At 41.6% G+C, this 20,906-nt stretch overlaps 1 protein-coding gene across 1 annotated transcript in view; it reads right to left on the bottom strand.

Annotated features, from left to right (window-relative positions):
- LOC146632207 (potassium voltage-gated channel subfamily B member 1-like) overlaps nt 1-18,409 on the bottom strand; it is a 36,563-nt gene extending 18,154 nt beyond the window's left edge. Inside the window, exon 1 of the mRNA XM_085354168.1 lies at nt 17,855-18,409. Coding sequence (XP_085210294.1) covers nt 17,855-18,409 — 555 coding nt within the window. The remainder of the gene's footprint in view (nt 1-17,854) is intronic.
- Nucleotides 18,410-20,906: the final 2,497 nt, after the last annotated feature.

Below are 20,906 nucleotides of genomic sequence, written 5' to 3'. Positions count from 1 at the left end.
TTTAACCATGCCATTCTTTTAAAAAAAGTACACTATTGTCTCATAGGTATGAGCCCTAACTTTAGTTTCCTACGCATCATGCTCAAGAAGAAAGCTACACTCACTGAATAAGAGGCTAAACACATGTCAGACTGCTGGATGATGCTCCACACACTGCCATCCATCCAGCCTGCTGTAAACTGGCCGACAGTCAAGCATGCCGGCCCAGCCAGTCGCTGCCATACATGGAGATTCTGACCTCAGATTAAAACACAGTGAACGAGTCTTCTGCTGTCGCACCTGACCCTCTCATCAAGACAACTTTCTTATAAAAGATCCGTTCGACCTCCATTACCACCCATATCAGCTGATTCTCAGCTTACCTGCATGGTATCACCTCCTGTAAGTCGCCACACACACACAGTCGCTCTTACTGATCAAACTTTACTTCGGACTGAGTAAACACCACTTTATTGCCTGTCCGATGGGCAGTCACAGCGCTTCCTATTATGAAAGAAATCAATCAGGGAGCTGTTTTAATTTGCAGCTGTTATCCTTCTCACTACTAATCTGCCTCTTCTGCTGCGAGTACAGCTGCTGTCCTGTCTACCAACTACTGTTTTGGTTAATTTATTAAAGAGCAGATGCAGAGTTTCCCGGCAGTCGCAGAGTTCCTCTCACCCCTACTTTTGGAGTCTGGAGCATTTTCACAGGCGTCCAACCGGCTGTGTTGCTGTGACTCCACACTTTGATGTCAATGAAATATCCAAGTGAAAAAAACAAACATGCTTTTTTTTTTATTTATCCTTTTTGTGGTGATTCATTTGTCAGCCAATAAAAATTCCTCTTAGGTGAAACCATCCAACAAAGCTGTAGCTGAATGTTAGCCAGATTTTAATGACGCTCCAAACAACAGCGCCAGCACTTTCTCTATGCCCCTTTAACTAGCAATTATCCCTCTTAATTTAATTATTCCCAGTTCTAAAGGTAAAAACAATTCATTGCAATTATATTTTTCTGTGGTTACTCTTAAATCATTTAGATAACAGTCACTTTCCTTTCTTCCAAAGCTCACTTCCTAAATAATCACTTCAGCTGATCTTTCAGGATTTCAGCTCAAGTCTCCCATGTGACCACGTAACCAGACTATGTACTATATCGAAAATCAGTCAAACAATTCTGTAATAAATTTCACTTGACAGAAAGTTATGTCTGTTAGCAGTCCGGTATCACCATGTGTCACCATCCTTCTCTTTGATTATGTTCTCTTAAATAGTGTATGTTCTACAGCGAGCGAGTATTTCCGTAATCACTTTTGGCATTAGACTCAGGAAGTGTGAGATCACACTCAGATTAGAAGGCAAATCCTTAGAGATTTGGCAAAACTGTTGTTGGCCTTATCCAAAGAGCCAAGGTTGCCCTGGGATTTCCATCTAATACTGATTTTGATCTTGGTAGAGGTTTGATGAAGAGGCTCTAATAAGCAGCCCTTTTCATCTCATTTTCTTAAAGTCCCGTCCTGCTCAAAAACCCTCTGGACTGACCACAGGAGGAACGGTATTACATAAGCATAATAAGATATAAATAGTTTGGACATGCTGTCTTTGTCAGCATCACTTTGTCTCAGATGGGAAAAACCGAGGATGAAGTCTGTCAATATTAACTCCTTTAAACATGAGGGCGCTTGTTATTTATTTGACTCACCAGTCACAACTGCACAATCCCGGTGATGATTAACGACAGAAGCTGAAGCGATGTGGGTGTTGCCAAATCTGCAAATGCAGGTGCATGTCTGCACGCAGACCTTGTGACAATTGAAACCTTTTGTAGCTCAAGCCTTAGAACTTTTATTGACTAATGCCTCAGCCACCAGAAAAGGCATATTTGGTGCACGGGCCACGGCAATATTGAATGCTGTAAGCAAAGTGCTCTGCTTGAAAAACCAACAAGTTCACTAAAGATGGTGGGAAGGATGGCGGTGTTGTAAAGACAAGCCTGTCAATGATGAAACCGCTGTTTGTGTTTGTTCTCACTCACTTTCCCTTGTTTGTTGGTTACTTGAATCACTAACAGTACTCAGTCAGTTTACAGTTAAAATATGACCTTTCACAGCACATAAATGAGTACACATAAAAAAGGATGGTATGTCAGGCATAGGCATCCTGACAAGGGAATGTCTCAGTTTTCCTCTTTTCGCTGAGCAGGTGTGGGAGGGGCTACCACAAGATATCCACCAGCGCAGCACACAGACTCAGTCCTCCATGATTTTCTTTTCACAGAATGACCCCAACTGCTGTGTGACATTTGTTCAAATCTGTCTGTGGAAAAGCAGTGAAAGGGTGCTGGGAGTGAGATCGGCCTCTCTGACGACTGTAGCAAGTCCCAAAAGGTAAAAAGACTTTGTGGATATTTTAGATGCCAAAGGGAAAAACCTGAGAAAGAAAACAGGTTTGAAAGGCCATTTGAAAAGAAACCTACAAAAAGAAAATCAGCAGACTTCTATAACAAAGTCCTATATGAAAATTAAACAAAATCAAACTCTATCAAAAGGCTGATAAAAGGTACTTGAGAAATTAGGTTTTGTCCAGAACTGAATGCAATCCAACTCTAAACAACACATATTTAAAAAAAAATGAATAATGCTAAGCATATACAGAAAACTTGAGATGGGCCAGGGTAAAATAAATCAATTCCATCTTAGCGCTCCTCTCCTAGGATTCATGCTAATATGATCTTCACACGTTGATCTTCTAAATCGTCTAAGCTCAGTCTGTGTTTGGGTCCAGAGAGAGCTGCATCTGGAACCACAAATGTGTTAACAACAAGGGAGTCATGTTTCCCACGGATCACTAACTCTTTCAATTTACATCACGGCTGCTCAGTTTTCACAGGAGCCATTCAGTCTTACCTCCTGTTCACATGGAAGAGGAAGCTGCCTGAGGTAGGCAATAATGATGATGAATGTCCTGTGATGAGGAGTTTAAACCTGAAGCTTTAGATACATGTCATGCAGTAAGTAATGTTCTTACTGCCACCTCCACAAAATATATCGTAAGTAATTACCGGTAGGTATTTTTGTCTTGGACTTCAATATAATTGGACTCCTTCCATCTTTTACATACAGTTGATAGAATAAAAAGAAGCCATTAAAGTAGGTTTTTACAAAAGATTAAAAGAGAAAATAGAGACAGCTGGCACATAGTATTAGTAACAGACCATCAGCTGATCTTCTCCTCTCCTCCTTGGCCCACTTAAGACCAATATGCCTATGTATATCACACACCAGACAGAGGTAGGCTGATGTGCTTCTGACTGGTGTCTGGTAGGTGGAGAGACGAGAAATGAGAACAGCGAGTAGGCTGTGGCTCTGGCAGTGGACTAAAGAAAACAGGGACTCCTGGGACTGCTGCCTGGAGATTAGTGGGATAGTGACTGAAACTCACACAATCCACCACTCGGCATTGACTGTCAGCTTCACTGGTTCTTACGGTGCGGTATGCTAAGGACAGCAGTTAAATTCGCATGGATGCAAATTAATGAGAAACCCGTGCATGCCAGTAATTCGATGTGCTGAGTGGCTACAGGGTTTCATGTGAGCTACCCGAGGAGGTGCACTGCTTTCAGCTGCTCCCCAAAGACCTCCTCTGTGTTATCCTGGCAGTCATGTACCACTATGATGTTCTCCCGAGGCTCGTATGGCTCGTCTGCACTACTCTGCTACCTGAAGCGCTACTCTTGAATGTAATTACAGCATTAGTTCCTCTTCAGTCAGCACACCACAGGAGTCTTACATAATTACCATCAATATTAGCATACAAATACCACAGGGATGTGGCCTTTGATCCTTTTTCACTTAACCATGTGTTCACTTTGGATTGAGCATATTTTGAACTGACGTTTGCTCTCTCTCACACTATTTGACTGTCAGGCCTAGGAGTGCATCTGTTTTCCCATTTGCTTCACCGGATGACAACTTTACTTTGAAGCCCAGAGGATAAAGCACACAGATGATTGGCAGCAGAACCAAAACTTACTCTCATGCGGAAAAATATACCATTATATCCCTTTAAAAAAATAGAGGCAAAATCAGCTACAACTTTGTTGACCCAGAAAATCTTCACACACCCACACGCTGTACAGTGACGCAGAACAGCCACTACATTAAAACCACTGACAGTTGAAGTGAATAACAATGCTCTGCTGGGAAACCTTTGGTCCTGACTTATTGTGGATGCTAAGTTGGAACAGTCACCCAAACAGTGCTGCAGACCAAGTATACCACCCAATTAGACCCGGTGCCAAGGAATGACTTGTTGACCGGGACAAAGAGACCAAACCGTGACTCTGCTCCAAAACCTGCAACCCAGTCACCCAAGGATGTCCTGCCAACGTCCCTCAGAGACAACCCAGAGATCCTGTATCCACACCCCCTGCTTCAGACCTGCTTTGGTTCTATGTAGACAGCCTACATAATATCTAGCTGTTTATATTTCATGTGTGGAGACTTAGAGCTGTTGAATAGAAGAGTTGCGTCATCTCCATTCATGCCAATAGACCTTTTTTTAAATTTTTTTAAATTTTTTTTTTATTTTTTAACCACAATGTCATATCATGGAGCCTCGCAATAGTTTCAGTAGTTAGCAACATATGGTAGCTGTGCCATATAGATATAGCAGCACAGAAGATTGAGATGTACTTTTTAAAGGTAAGATGTTTAAAAGTAAAACTCTATGCTATCAGTACAACCAGATAAAATCAACATGTGCTGTACATGTATTGATAGATGTAGGTGCTGTAAATATAGAAAGGATCAGGATACTGTTAGCAGGACATAGCTATAGTCACAGTTTTGACAGTTCCCATATTTTAAATGCATATATATGAATGTAACCACATATACAACTGTATGTGCTATGTGAATATTGTGAATTTGTGGCTTTAAAGATGAATAATAACCAAAAATTGTCAGTCTCTCTTTTAATTTAAACTTGTTGGTAAGCACTGCCGGAGCTACTTGAAGTCTCCATGTATCACATGACAACAAAAATCGATAAAGGATATCTCCCCATATAAAAATTCAAATAAAATTACATTTCGTTAAACTTATTTTCCTTTACACAAAGTGTGAGCAAGTAAAGAGCACTGTAAAACACCACCTTCAGACCATTTTCCGTCTTCAGGCACGGCGCTATTACACCAATCAGCTGAGCGTCAGCCTGTCTTATCTCCCCTCACACTCCCTTTTTGTCTTCGCCTCGGTATCAAAGAACACCTCTGCTGTACGTTCTGCTGATTTAGACATGAAGCATTCTTCTGAATCTGACAGCCTGCTCACGGCGAAATTCGATGACTTCCAAATAGCTCAATGTTGCCCAGTATAAAAAAAAAAGAGAAAAAAAGGGTTCCAGTCTGTCACAAACAATCAACTAAATTACAACATCAATGTGTCTATTTAAAGATATGAGCGTGCGTGTGTTTCACGGGGGGAATGAGTGTGAAAATAACAGGCTGAAACAGAAAGCCGGTGACAAGATGGGAAAATGTGTACGTATGTGTGTTTGTGTACCTGCGCGTCTGTGTCCACATGTGTGTGACAGTGCATTTATTTATAGAAGCCCCTTGGGAGCAGAGTGTCATTACCGTGCTATGGTAGGAAATCTGGTGGGGCTGGGCTGGATGCCAGTCTGAGGTGGCTTCATAACTTTGTGCGAGCGACGGCTCATTAGGGTGGGCAACACCCTGCACAAAATTAAGAACTGATTCACTGCTGCAGTGTTCTTCTAAATGTCTTTGGGTAAACTCTGTTATTAACAACACAGCACATCTCCTCAGGGCATAAAAGTGTGAAAATACTACGTCATGCTTTCTCGTGCAAATTAATTGTGTGTTTTTTTCGTTTTAGCTTTTGTTTTTAAAAACACCCCAAAACAAACATATACAGGCAGGTTTTTGATTCTGCCTTCCCTCTGTTTGAATGACTTATTTTGTTCCAGAAGAGTGAAAGGGAGTAGGAGGCTGCATTGATTCAAAAATCGAACTCAACTCTCCAAGACAGTTTCTCTCTCGATAGAGTAGGCTACACAACTTTTGCCAACGCACAGGCTAATGTGCAACCTTTAAAGTCCAAACTGACAGAGGGGTGATGAGATCAACAAACACACAAAAAAGCAAAACAGAACAAAGACATAATGTCCATTTCCCGGCTTAATCTGTGACAACAGGGCCACGCGGAAAATCTCTTCCATCATTTCCACTGAAACCAGTCGGACCTGAAGAGCTACATTTCCCATATAAAGGCTCAGAAGCCAAGCAAACACCTCACGAGGGGGCTCAATGAATCGTCCTCACGTGACAGACAACCAGAGCAAAAGCTTTGGCTTAAAAGCCGAATGGACACAGCTCTAGCTGTAAAATGAGAAGTGTAAATGTTCCTGTGTTTGCTGTGCTTTTTCTAGTCACTTTGCTCTCTCTTGTCGCTCGATAGCTATTTTATCTCCATTACATCTTGTTTAAAGCCTTAGTTCCCCCCCCCCCCCCCCACCGCTTTATCATGTGCATCAGTTCATTTAGAAACTGTATTTCGGATCAGGATGTTTGTTTTATGCACAAGAACCTGCTGATCCAAGGTGATATGCTCGGCACATCTGTAACTTGAGTCGTTTATTTAACTCAGCCTGCATACTGCAGTAGAGTGATGCCCCACAGCAAGACACTGGAGGTGATCTTTTGTTAATTCAACCCTGTCGTTGACCATTTGTTCATGGAACTTTTAGGTGTTCTGTATCAAGTTCAGGTAATTACTGTTTCTCAGGCTGCAAGTTGCTGCGAGCAGCAGTGTGCACGTGGATTTACTCCTGCCTTCAAAGATGAGGAACTTCAAATACCACGACTGCATTTTATTCCAAGGAAATGTGAACTTTGTTGTTTGCTGCGGTTTGAATTTTTTTACATGCTGTCTTTCAGAGGCTGGTTTGTTTTTGTGAAAACACTTTAAGTACAGCCTTTATTGTCATTCAGCACAACATTACACTTTCTTCTTCCACGGCATATCTTGTCATGACAGGCACACACAACAATAAGATAATGGACCTAGAAGGAAGAAGCTGATTTGAGTGTGCGTGCTGAACCTTGTCTACCCTTGCGTATCATGTGACCTGTCTCATCTTAAATAGGAAGCCTACAGGAGATAAGCATTACTCCAAAGATACCGTACACTCAGCTCAGCACAGCAGTAAACCGCAGGAGTGTAATTACACTACATTTCTCTGTCTGCTCTTTCACTGAGAAGAAATCATTTAGGAAGAGTCGTTCTTTTTTCTCAAGAATTAAACACTTGCCAAGAGATCCAACATCAAGACATTGTTCCTGAAGGAAAATTCAGGCTAAGTGGGTCAAAAGTGAAGGTTCTGCAGGGCATTAAGTGTAAATGTTACATTGATTAAAACAACATACGAAGGAGGGTTTGTACTATTCCAGCACTGAATATTAGATATACGCACACACAAAAATTAATTATAGGCCCTCATATGCATGAAGCAATAATTTAAGTATAATATAAAGAAATTGATGGTTTATTTACTCAAATAATTAATCATTAAGGAAAATATGCTTGATATAAACTGAATCTGTACCCAACAAATATATTTAATCTGATGAGATTCCGTAATTTTTAATATTTTACACTGTGCTAACAAAATTACATGGAAAAGAATATATGTAAACAAATTATTTGAAGTCTGCATTTTGGGCATAAATATTTTTGGAGTGTATGAAAGCATATCGCAGGTTTATTTTGCCCTCATTTTGTACTGTGACAGTCCAGAGCAGCGCACAGTGAGACAGAAAAATAAAGTACGCGTAGATACAGTACACATGAAAGGCATAAACATATTTTTTTAATACCAGAAAAAAGACATCGAGTAAGCTTTCGTACGGGAAATGCACATCCTGTTGTTGTCATAGAGCAACCGTATAAGTTGTCAATGAAAAGCTGTGACAATGGGCTTTTCACTAAAAATGCATATTTCTAGTCTGAGACCTCATCTTGTCCTGAGTTCATATTAATGTAGCCCACTGCTAGACCAATCATCAGCTTTTTATGCACCTCAGGACATAAGTGATTGTTTTTTGTAATGTGCAACCATTTTTAGAGCCATCAGTGGGCTATAACTAAACTTGGCATACCACACCAAATTTAGATTACAGTTTATGGGCTTAGCTGTGGATGTTAATGCTTACAGCTGTTAATTAACAAATATATTGGTTTCATTGAATAAAGGGACATTTAATATTTTGTCCCAGAGTTTAAAGCTGATTTATATCTCCAGTCCCTTGGCAAGTTACGTGGAAAAGACCACCACACCAAAATTTCATTATAATAACAACATGTTAACTTCTTGGGTTAAGTTACACATTAATATTGAGGCTAGTTTCTAGAAACACAACACTGGGAAGGTTTATTTTCTGGATTCTGCAGCTGTCAAAACAGAAAGTCATGCTGACGTCCAATCAGTTGAGCCCTGAACGTCCTTGTTACTTCATTGTGCTTCTTCACCAATTGTTTGAAAGCTAGGTGCTTGAGGATGAAATGCAAAAAACATTTTTATCTTCTGCTGTCACCACCTGAACAGGAGTGAGTTAACACACGTGTAGCACTTCAGTTAGGATGAAGGCAGAGGATTAACATCAAAGAGCGTCATGTAAAGAACAGTCTGTAATGCCTCAGAGACGGATTACACAGGTTTAAGCTCCACAGGAAACAAGAAATGCACTGGACTGACAACAGAATTTCATGACATTAGCCAGTCTTTTCTTAGAGGGTGGCTAGAAACTGACCTTTTCAATCACAGCCCGCCAAGGGAGCAATGAAAACCTCACTGGCAAATGTAGCGTAAAAAAAAAAAAAAAGCTGTAGCAGGAAATTAGTTTGGGTTCAAACATCCAACTCTCTGGAAAGTTCTGTTGTATCACAGGTCCCCACACCACTCTGCATCTTCTTGAGTGATGTTCTCTTACTGACAAGTCTGCCTGAATAATGAATGAAGTTCTGCATTAAAGTAGTCATGCCTCCATCCCATTGCTATTGACCTGTCACCTTTTAAATGTCAGCATCAGTGAAAACTTCTGCAGCTACAAACCCAGTTACATCAGCGAGGAGCATGCGAAAAATAAGCTAAGGCATTGTACTAAAAATAAAACATGGCTTTTTGTAGGTCTAACAAAAAGACGTACTATATAGTTAGACTGTGTGGTGCATGTGTGTGCGAGCCCCAGCTGGTTTGTGTGATAAGCTAATGTAGCGTAGTAGATCACCTCCCTCCATGGAAACCAGTAATGAAAGCTTTCAGAAGCCTTCATTTGCCTACTTCTTCCTAAAAGTAGGAGGAAGCACTCTTTCCTTTACTGAAATACAATATTTACACTCAACAAAAATATAAACGCAACACCTTTGTTACTGCTCCCATTCCCCATGGGATGGACGTAGAGACCTAAAATTCATTCCAGATACACAATATAACCATCCCTCCCAAACAGTGGTCACAAATCAGTCCAAATGTGTGGTAGTGGGCACATCTGCTATATTGAGATAATCCATCCCACCTCACAGGTGTGCCACATCAGGATGCTGATCTGACATCATGAGTAGTGCACAGGTGTACCTCAGACTGCCCACAACAAAAGGCCACCCTGGAATGTGCAGTTTTGTCTCACAGCAAAATGCCACAGATGCCACAAGCAATGAGGGAGCGTGCAATTGGCATGCTGACAGCAGGAATGTCAACCAGATCTGTCGCCCGTGCATTGAATGTTCATTTCTCAACCATAAGCCGTCTCCACAGGCGTTTCAGAGAATATGGCAGCACATCCAACCGGCCTCACAACCGCAGACCTCGTGTAACCACACCAGCCCAGGACCTCCACATCCAGCAGGTTCACCTCCAAGATCGTCTGAGACCAGCCACCCAGACAGCTGCTGGAACAATTGGTTTGCACAACCAAACAATTTCTGCACAAACTGTCAGAAACCGTCTCAGGGACGCTCAACTGCATGCCCGTCGTCCTCATCGGGGTCTTGACCTGACTCCAGCTCGTCGCCGTAACAGACTTGTGTGGGCAAATGCTCACATTCGATGGCGTCTGGCACGTTGGAGAGGTGTGCGCTTCACGGATGAATCATGGTTCACATTGTTCAGGGCAGATGGCAGCTGAGAATGTCCCAGTTCTTGCATGGCCGGCATACTCACCGGACATGTCACCCATTGAGCATGTTCGGGATGTGCTTGACCGGCGTATACGACAGCGTGTACCAGTTCCCACGAATATCCAACAACCTCGCACAGCCATTGAAGTGGAGTGGACCAACATTCCACAGGCCACAATTGACAATCTGATAGACTCCATGCGACGATGTGTTGCACTGCATGAGGCAAATGGTGGTCACACCAGATACTGACCGGTTCTGGGTCCCCAGACCCCCAATAGCGCAAAAAACTGCACATTCCAGGGTGGCCTTTTGTTGTGGGCAGTCTGAGGTACACCTGTGCACTACTCATGATGTCAGATCAGCATCCTGATGTGGCACACCTGTGAGGTGGGATGGATTATCTCAATATAGCAGATGTGCCCACTACCACACATTTGGACTGATTTGTGACCACTGTTTGGGAGGGATGGTTATATTGTGTATCTGGAATGAATTTTAGGTCTCTACGTCCATCCCATGGGGAATGGGAGCAAAAACAAAAGTGTTGCGTTTATATTTTTGTTGAGTGTATTAACTCTACCTGCTCACTTCACTGAATTATTGTATCCCACGAAAATTATTATTTTTACTTTTTCAGCTTTATTTGAGAGATGCAGTGAGAAGAGGACAGGAAAGCAGGGGCAAAGAGAGAGGGGGGAAGACATGAGGCAAAGGGTCGGACTCGAGCCCGGGCCAGCCGCTCTCAGCCGTATGGCATGTGGTCAAGAATCGCTTTTACTGAAAATGAAATGCCTTGTAAGCTAATGTAGAAACTTTTCAGCCACCAGTTCCCAGCAGACACCGATGAAGTCGTGTTTCTGTCTAATATTCGCTCTTCTTCATTTGCCCTTCACCAAACGCCTGGCTCATTGTTTCCCAACCGAGTGTTTATTTTTGGCTGACAGGAAAAAGCTGCTGGTGTACAATGGGCTTTTAGAGCTTTTCAACTGAATACAGGTGGCTGTAGCTGCAACTGTTGATGGTAATGAGCAAGCACTGATTAGCAATTATTAACCTTTCATTCACACCCAGTCATGCGATGCATAAATATGGGAAAAAACCCACACTTTTAATGAGTAGAGCCGAGGAAGACACCGAGCGTATGCCAGAGGTGTTTAATTAACCAGAGTTTCTAAATGAACTCATTAACATGTTGTGTGAAATCTTAGGCTGCTGTCAGCTCGTGACACTAATTATGCTGGTTTACATGTCATTACTTCAGATAGAAAACATATATGACCCAGTGCATGGGACAAACTAGCTAATGCATAGCAGCCTTGTGCATAGAGTGATTTGTATAGTCACATAATTAGCCAACCATAAAAGAGGTCCAGAAGGAGAAGACAGATACTGGCAGGCAAATTGAGCAGTGTGTTCATGTTGGAAACACAGCACCTTCATCAATGAGGGAAGCCATTTATAGAAGCTCCGCTCCTTGAAACGTGGTTTTCCTTCCATGAACAGTGCAGTTCTTCAAGATCTCAACTTTGTTATGCTAGAAAGTAGTAATAAAGCTTTCAAGAATCACCTTAACTAAACCTTAGCTCTTATGCAAGGAGGAAGTGCTGCTTGCAACATAATGCTTTGAAGTCTCTGTTAAATCATTCAGGCTTACCACAGAAGATGCATATGGAACACACTGCGACCACTACACAAACAATTTAATCCACATGTCTGCGGCTCACAGATGGGCAGATCTTCTCTATAGATTAGCAGCCACTCTGATGGGACAATTACTTCCTAAGGTGAATTTCTGCCAGCTGATCAAACAGCATCAAAGGCTTGTTATAGATCAATAATGCTGATGCCTAAGTTTAGAGCACAGCTTAATTAGAGCCTGTGTAGTTGACACAGCGCAAGCCAGATTTCTTCTAAGGGAGCACAAAAATGTACATCACTCTATCTTAGTGTTGTGGCACCAGTTTTAAGAGGAATTTTCCTAAATGTGTGATTGTGAGATATTATCTATTTCCATTTACACAAATAAAAGTAATACAGTTATAGCATCCTTTCAATCTTTGTTTATAGTTTGCACAATAACGATTGCTTATATGCCGATCAGATTATTTGCATTTAAATAATGAGAGTGTGACAGGGAGCATGATGGAAGAGCAAGGATGAGAACCTCGTGACTCTGTGTTATCCCAGTTAATGCTATATGGCACTGCAATCAGCCTGGCAGCTGTGAAACTGTGTACCATTGATTTATGGCTATTGAAAGCTCACCTAAGCACAATGGAAGAGCTGCTTCACTCTGCAACGACTCCAGAAAGCAACTCATAAAATGCAGACGATTCTATAGCTCTAAGTGTGATTTTAAGCATATATTTACACACAGAAACAGCACAAGCAAGGTAGGGCGAGAAAGAGCTGCACAGAGACAGAGGCGGCTCTCTGTTCCATTACAAAGCTCCTGCTGAAAACAACAACAGAGTCACCGTTACTGTACTGCCACATCTCTTTCGATCCTCCTGCGCTCCCTGTGACACACTACTGGAGGTGGAGTGAATTCCCTCATGCAGGGCAACAGTATCAGCAGACAATGGCCCTTGGGAAGTCATACATCTTAGGCTTTCCTAGAGCGTTTCTTAAATAAATTCAGTATACTTCATATCTTAATGTATTTGCCACTGATTTCCTCCCATCCGTATGAAAAGTCATCTGGCGAGCCGTGTAGGGTGAATATGCAGCAGGTAATAGAGCACAGTGCTCTGAGCCAATAGCCTCAGACACACAGAGTGATCTCAGACTTCACAAACAGCACAGCAAAGTGCTTACAGAGAAGTAAGTCGGGCATATCTGATGTGTGCTAAGAAGTTCGGTTAAATGCCTCTAGTCATGGTTGTCTCTGGCTCACTGGGAGGAGATGTTTCCATGCAATTAGTTCAAATAGCCTCTGCTGAGGCAAAAGAAAGAAGTGTCAGTTTTTATTGCTCAGTATCTTGTTCTGGTCCACAGCTTCAGTGTGTACAGAGGCAACACCGAAAGGCGCTGAGAAGACAGGGACTTACATTTCAAGTGTGCGAGTGTCAAAAAAAGGCTGTTTTGGGAAGATTTTATGTGCCCCATTTTTTTTTAAATGAAATTTAACATGGCATCAGCTATCAGCAGCTGCTCGCATTAAGTTTGAAAATAATCATTATGGTTTATGAAATATCCTTTGACTCTGTCCTCCACAAAGACGACATTTAACAACCTCCTCTGTACCCTTTACAATGAGTTTGACAAAGTGGCTGAAAGTACAGTTCCTCGAACGGCCACTACAAGCTTGCTCCCATATCAAAATGCCCAAACTGAATGATAGTGGACGCTGACACGAGTAGGTAGCTAAACGCTAACTGTTGCTAAATTTGACCTCTTGAACGTGTTTGTGGTGGCGGTGCCTTTTGGAGCATTTTTAAAAACAACTATTTGAGAAAAAAGCTATGGTTTCCTATGACTTATGTGTCCAACTGTATAAGCAGTTCAAGAAGGCTGCTGTAGTGAAATTCTATCATTATTTATTGTGTTTTTGATAGCAATAATTAGATCAGCACTAGCATTAGCACAAGCTAACCAAGCTAGGTAGCTAACGTAGCTCTGTCTATGCTTACAGTATATATGTTTGCCTTCTGATACTGCCTGTTGCTTGCAGATTCAAATAAAAATAAGGCATTTAAAATGTTTTTTTTAATTATTTCTAACTACTTAGTAAGAATTCAATTAATTAACAAACAATTAAATTTGCTTGAGCTAAATACTTGTTATATTGGTAATAGCTACTTTTGGCTCAAAATGTTCAGAAAACTGTTTCACGGTTTAGAGTAAGGCCTGCTTGATGCCAAATCCTGACTTAGTGATTTATTGATTGGCCATGATTCCTCTGAGACTGAACTGTACCTCGGGGAGAGCTGAGCAACAGAAGCTCTCCTGGGATCTGCCGTATTACATAGCCTGATTTCATTCACAGCTGCTTACTCTTTCATGCCACTAGGCCACACTACTATAAATATTACAACATTCGGTATACTCTTGCCTGTATCAACAAGAGCTTATCTGTTACTGATGGAATGATTACTGGAGAGTTTATGTTTAGGATGGACCAATTACAAATCCAGACTTGAGTGTTTGCAAAACTATTCATAACTCTCCCAAACATGAGTGCAAACTATGAAGTGCTGCATGTGTCCTTCACTGCTTTGATATGAAAAATGGGGAAAAGAGTTATAACCTCGGGGGTGGTTATAACTCCAAAAGGCCCAGAATGAAGACATCTGGGGCTATAGACATTTTGAATCACACCTTGTCTCTCTGGCATTAAGTCAAGCATTGTTAATGTGCAATAAAAAATTTATCAGCACTGAAAAATAAATGAGGCAGAGTATGTGTTTGGGAACTAGCCACTTCACTGATGCAACTTTTCAATTAAGCTTTAGGAACAAGATTGCATTTAATGGCTGCTATTTAGCCTCAGTTGGACTTTTTTTCTGTACACCCCATAAGGTAAAGCCTCTATTTGTCTCAGCAACACCCACTACCCTCTAGCTGCTTTCCTTCAAATGTTTCGGGGCCCCATAATTGTATATACAGTCTTCATCATGTACAGTTCTTATGTGTTTACCTCAGTGCTATATACTAGTATAAGCACGGACGGACATAAATTATCCACCTATTTCAAACTATTGGGCTGTGTAATAAATTCAAGCACGATGGCACAGCCTTAGTGGAAAACGGTCATGTACCAGTGTTGAAAAGTACAGTAATGCATGTAAAGAACCTAGAGGCAATACATGAGCTGGAAATGATGCTTCAAAATGTTTTTTGAAACCTGTGTATAATAGTTTTCAAATATTCCACACGAATGCCAGATTGAACTGATTATTCATAAATAATTGTGCTGTGGACAATGTCACAAGCTTATCATGAATTTGTAATGCGTGAATTTGCAATGTAAACAATTAGTATTTGGTCATGCTTCTGATCTCTGTTTTATAACTAGCAGTGAATAGAAGCTGATTCAGTTTATTCAGACTCAATCATTTATTTTCACATTTAGTCTCACTGTGCTCAAGTTTATTATTCCATGTATTAATATAATAATAAAACCTGTTAAATTTGTTTACATTCACAAGGTGTGGAATATAACATATAAGGCTGGTAGCTAATTTTTATTTAGTTCTTTGAGTTGCTCTTTTAGTTTAGTTGTTATATTTTCACCCGCCATGTTTAACAGATGGCTGTAGACACTTGCTGTTAAACATCTCTCTCTCCTGACCTCCTCTGTACAATGAAATTTGAAATTTGGGTTTCTTACTCCGTAGTGCGGTCCTGTGTAATGCGGCATACCTCAGCCTTTTCTACCTGTTTCTCTTCCTTAAGAATGGCTTCTTGGCAGCTGCCCTTCCACTGAGAACATTTCTGATGAGGCTTCACTGAACAGTAGATGATCAACTGAAGGGCCAGGTGCATCTTTCAGGTTCTATGTCAGGTCTTTGCTGGATATTTTCTTAAGGACATGACTTTCATATACTCTTCATCTCCTCTTGGTCTTTTTTTGTTCGATTTTTTTTAGCCCTGCCACTTCTTTTTTTGTCCTCCATTTGTCTAGGTTTCTCAACACTGCACACCGTGCTGAGATATGCCAAATTTTTGGCTAATAACTCTTTGGCAATCACCTTGTTGGTGCAAATACACTATTTTATGCCTGTCAAACTGTGATATTTGGCATTTTACATAGAGTCATCTGAAGAAATGGGAACAAACTATTTTAATAAGTAATCACAGGTAAAAATGTAAATGTAAAAATGATTTTGCAGTTGCTGAGGTTGTGATATTTTAACATGGCTTTCAGTTATAATTAAATACTGCAGTCTCAACAATAAGTGTAAAGGGTGGTGCCAATAAATATTGAAATGTTTCTATGTGAACATTTAACGAAGAGTGCCTGCTAAACTGGTGAGTCGGGGAAGGCTGTTATTTATCACCTGTAAATAAAGAAAGAAAGAAATTGCTACTCATCAAAATGAACTTGGTAGATCTTTACAGATTTTTGCCATCGTCACAAATATGTGGCCAGACACTAAAATTATAACACCCTCAGTGACAAACATTTCATTGGAGATAGGAAGATTTTGTTGTGTTTTCAAACATGATCTGTTTAAACTGCATTGTTAATGGGATTTGACATGATGAACAAAGAATGCTTGCTTGTTCCAGTGTTGACAGAAGGTCTGGCATAGAAATGGAGGGTGGTGTCATAATGGGACATAATTTCTTTGAGCAATGTGGCTGAATATTAAAGACAAATAATTAGGAGCTTCAGAAATTCAAGGTCAGAGATAGAGTAGGTTCTTTGAATAGACGAGTTACATAAATTATGCAGGAACCCCTGTTTCAAGGAGGTGTTTGAGATTTCTTTGAGTAATGATATTGCCATGAGATCTTTTGTTTCTAAAATACTTAGTGAGCTGTTCCATAGGGGAGGCATTCTCCTGTCTTCCAGATATATTTCAGGCATTTTGAGATGACACAAAAAAGGAAGTAAATTCAGTCTGGAAAAACCTCCTTTTCACCCTGTTTAGTAATGAAATAAACACTAAACAGGAATTTGCAGAATTCACAAAAAGCCACACTTTAACATGGAACCGGTTTTGTTTTTAACATTTACTCTGAATACTGATTCAGTCACATCTTTGGCGAGTTGGTTCACTTAAAAAAGTTGTTAACACGACAACATCCATCGATCCAGAGGAGCGCACTTCTCTTGTTCCTGCACTGTGTTGTGAGCCTGTTAATGAGCTGGAAGATTGAATACTAAACTGGAAATGAGACAGAGGTGGCTAATAAAGCCAAGAGGGGTGACAGTGGGAAGGAGGAGGTGTTGTGTGATGATGTCTAAAAATACATAATGTGCACATGGAGGCTTCTCGCAGTTATGACATTGATGAAACTCTTCATCCTCTTTGTTGCCATTTAAAACAAACATTCAGTAATTACCGCGGGAGACACTAGAGTGGAACCTGTGAAGGGGAATAATGAAAGTTGTCATGTTTTCATGCTAAAAGACAAAAGGAGGTTTAATTGACTCACCGGAGAACACAGCATCCGGCGCTTTCTCCAAGGAAAGCGCACCTGGTTGGCATTAGATTATTGATCAGAGAACAGCTAACAAAATTAGTTTCCACAGCTATACTATTTGAATAGAGAGTGATGAATAAGCAACTTTGCAGACAGCTTTGAAGTTCACCTCTTGAGCACAACAACACCTTTTTCTATCCATCGCTCATTCTTTCTGCCCTCTGTGCTACAGCTGCGGGGAGTGACAGCTTAAAAGCCCTGGTTCAGGTCAAAAGAAAGTCAGACATTAGATCAAACCAGTCCCAAAGAGAGATTTACGCCAGCTTCTGGATGTTAAACTGGTATTCACGTCCTCTCTTTTTTTGGTTTGTTGTTGTTTTTGTCTTTAGAAGATTTCTAAAATTAAACCCGTCGTCAGGATCCAAATATGGAGAAACGATTATCTAAAACTTAAGCGACAGAAGCCTTGCTGGCTGTTTGCTAATGCCACAATCTCTCAGTATCCACTACTTTCACTTGATCTCCTGTGCCAAAGTGAACACCTGTAAGAAAAAAAAATGCTGAGTGGCACACTACCTTAGCAGCAAATGATGAGCTTGGCTTTTCCAAGAGGTCCCAGAGTTTCTTCCTCTTTTCGGAACAACACGTGGTAGTAAACTCCTCTCCTTCCCTCTCCCTCATGTTCTCGGCCTCTCTTTTGAGCTCTTCGTTCATCTGCTCCTTTTTCTGGTGATACCTGGCCTGGCAGCAGGACTCAAGGTAGATCTCGTCGATGCCCCAGAAGTCCAGCTCTTGGCTGAATGAGAGCGCGCACATTTCCTCCATCATGTGCAACTTCCCAGTGCGATAGAAGTTGAGGATGGAGGTGAAGGCGCCGGGGTGTCTGTCGAAAAAGTACTCGTTGGTATCCAGGCTATAATCATCGCATATCTCCAAGATAGAGTCGTGGGTGTTGCAGTCTCGTAGTTTGCCCAGACGTGTGCGGGGCAGCCTATCCAGAGTCCTCCACAGAACTTCGTGGAGAAGACCCCCAACGTTGAGTCTCACCCGGCGGGAGTGGGTCTTGCTGCGGATGATGTCAATTGTATCCGGCGGCAGCGTGGTGCCCAACCGAGGTCCTGTTTTGATCATCTTCACTCAAGTCACTGGGTCACTTGAAAACACTGGAAGATGCAGGATGGTGGATTAAAAGAACATGGTCCTGGAGATGACCGCATCAGGGTCCCCTTTCGTTTCTTTTGCCTGACAAAAAGAAGAAGAAAAGGGGGGGAAATTAATGTGGGTGCTGCTGAACGGGCACTGCTGGTGTCCTACAATAGCAATGTCAGGTGGTTTATCCACTCATCAGAGAACCAAATAGATATTTTAATCAGCTTTAAGAGGTACAGCCGCTTTTCTTGCTGACAAGGATGGCGGGGTGGGGGAGCGGAGTCAATGATAAACTGGATTCCACTTGCGAGCGCTGTCCGGTGCTGAAACGTCCATCACTCCCAGGACCGCCGTCTTTTCGCTGTCCACGAAATCCGGTGCTGAAACGTCTCAGCTATCAATCTCGGCCCAAAGGCACTTGTGTTAGGTGTTGTTATGAGCATACGTTGTTGAACTGTTCTCTGGAGTGATATTAAGCTGGGCTAATGCCGATTATCAACTTTGATTAAGGGCTCATAACACACTGTATCATCCTCTAAGACCATTCTGTGGACTGTCCTCACAGTAGTGCAGGGTTTTCCGGGGTTTACATAACGACAAGTTATTATCAAAAGAGGAATAATTGAGATATAAAGTTGTTGTTTTTTTATCCCTTTAGTCAAACATGCCTACTGACTCATTCAGCAAAACTGCATTTACATATATATATTTTAAAGTAACCCACATGAGCTGAAAGTGGAACTCGCGCATGTTGTAACGATGGCCAGCTACGCCAAACGAACAGGACACAGCATCTCGAACTCCGCTACAAAATCACAAAGCTTATAAGACTTAAACCACAAACTAAAACAGGATCGCACACGACAAAGAAATAAACGTAACGCATACCTGTCTTCTTTATATCCCGATTCACCTCAAGGAGCGGCATCAGCAACATTTCGAGACTAAACGCGTTCAAACTTGTTACTGCTCTCCGGCTCTTCGGCTCTCTTTTGGGAGCTGATGGAGGCATCATGAGCCGCGTACCGACATGTTGAAAACTATAAGTGCTTTTTGCAGGAATCAACACGTCCAGTCTGCCCTGTGCACCGCTCCGGAAGCGAATCAACAAGTAGAGCTCCTGAGAGTTAGTCGGGAATGCTCCTGGTGTGTCTCCTCCACCTGCTGACAGTGTGCGTGCGTGCTGGCCGGCGCCTTTGTGAACGGGATCCTGCAGGGGCTGATTTCACTCGGGCTCCTCCAGCGGCGCAGGCTGTGTGAGTTTAACCCTCGCGGGCCCAGGCAGAGAGTAATAGCTCAGTGCATCAGTGCTTCGTGCTGGAGTGTTATAGAGCTACAAAACTCACATGTCTGGCCAGAACTGGACAAAGTATAACCTTTCACAAAGTTCATGCAGGTTAGACAATCTGTGGAGTTAGCATTAATCAAGCAACTTGTCATTCAAAGCCGACACTTGCACTCTGCACTCACATCACAATAAATAAGAGACATGCTGTAAGTACCTCTTCGATCCTTAAGTGCTTCTTAAATATTAAAATACAATATTTGACATCAGGGAAGATTGGCCAGCTACTTAACTCACTCTTGGAGAGGACAATCTGACAGTCTGGGTTTTGCGGCTTGGCCTGATGTATTGTAAAAGTTTCTCATTAATCTTCACACAATGGGCTAACATTTAAAAGACAATCACAGTGAGGTCTGCGGGAACATTTTCCAGTCTGGATTTAAGACACAGACATCCTCTCTGCTTTCCAGATTAGGCTTTAAACTTTCATTTTTGACAGAGTATATAGTTAGGTTGGATCAGGTGACCTGGAATCACCCTTAGTTATGCTGTAATAGGCATGTGCTGTTGGGGGCTTCACCTTTTCTCACTCGCTATGTGTTTATAGACCACTCTGCATCATTAGTTATTACTTTTCTCTGGCTCTCTTCCTCCCCTCACCACAAACTGATGTGGCAGATGGCCACGCCTCCATTTGCAATAAGTGATATAACACACAAGATTGTTGTCCTTTGAAGACCTGCACAGTGCTTTACAATCTGTGACCTATCATCTCCTGCCAGTGACTGATCATTGCTTTCCAAACAGCGTATAAATCCAAACTTCACTTCGCAAACAGCAGGCGTGTGTTAGTGTGACAGATGTGTGACTGGCTCTGTTTACAGTACAGGCAGTCCCTTCATTACACTCAGTCTCTGCAGCTGACAAAAAAGAGTGCGCACGTTTTTACTGTTTCCTCCCCCTAAATGAAGGCAATTTTCAGTGTCTTATGAGGTTTTACTGAAAAATAAAATGGTAGGTGTAGAATGGGCATCCAAAACACCCTCTCTAAAGAAGACTGACAGCAGAGGATTACAATATTATTTATATTTATTGATAAATAGCAAAGAAAAATGCAAACTTTATTACATAAATAAGAAAATATAAAATTACAAAGGACATAGAGACAATATAAACAAAGTTTTTGTGTTGAAA

This window comes from Diplotaxodon limnothrissa, linkage group LG5, assembly GCF_057381915.1.
Source record: "Diplotaxodon limnothrissa isolate DT_005_m linkage group LG5, D_limnothrissa_male_GT1.1, whole genome shotgun sequence".
Taxonomy (NCBI): Eukaryota; Metazoa; Chordata; class Actinopteri; order Cichliformes; family Cichlidae; genus Diplotaxodon; species Diplotaxodon limnothrissa.
Note: the sequence above shows the minus strand (reverse complement) of the source record. Positions and strands in the feature narration are given on the sequence as shown.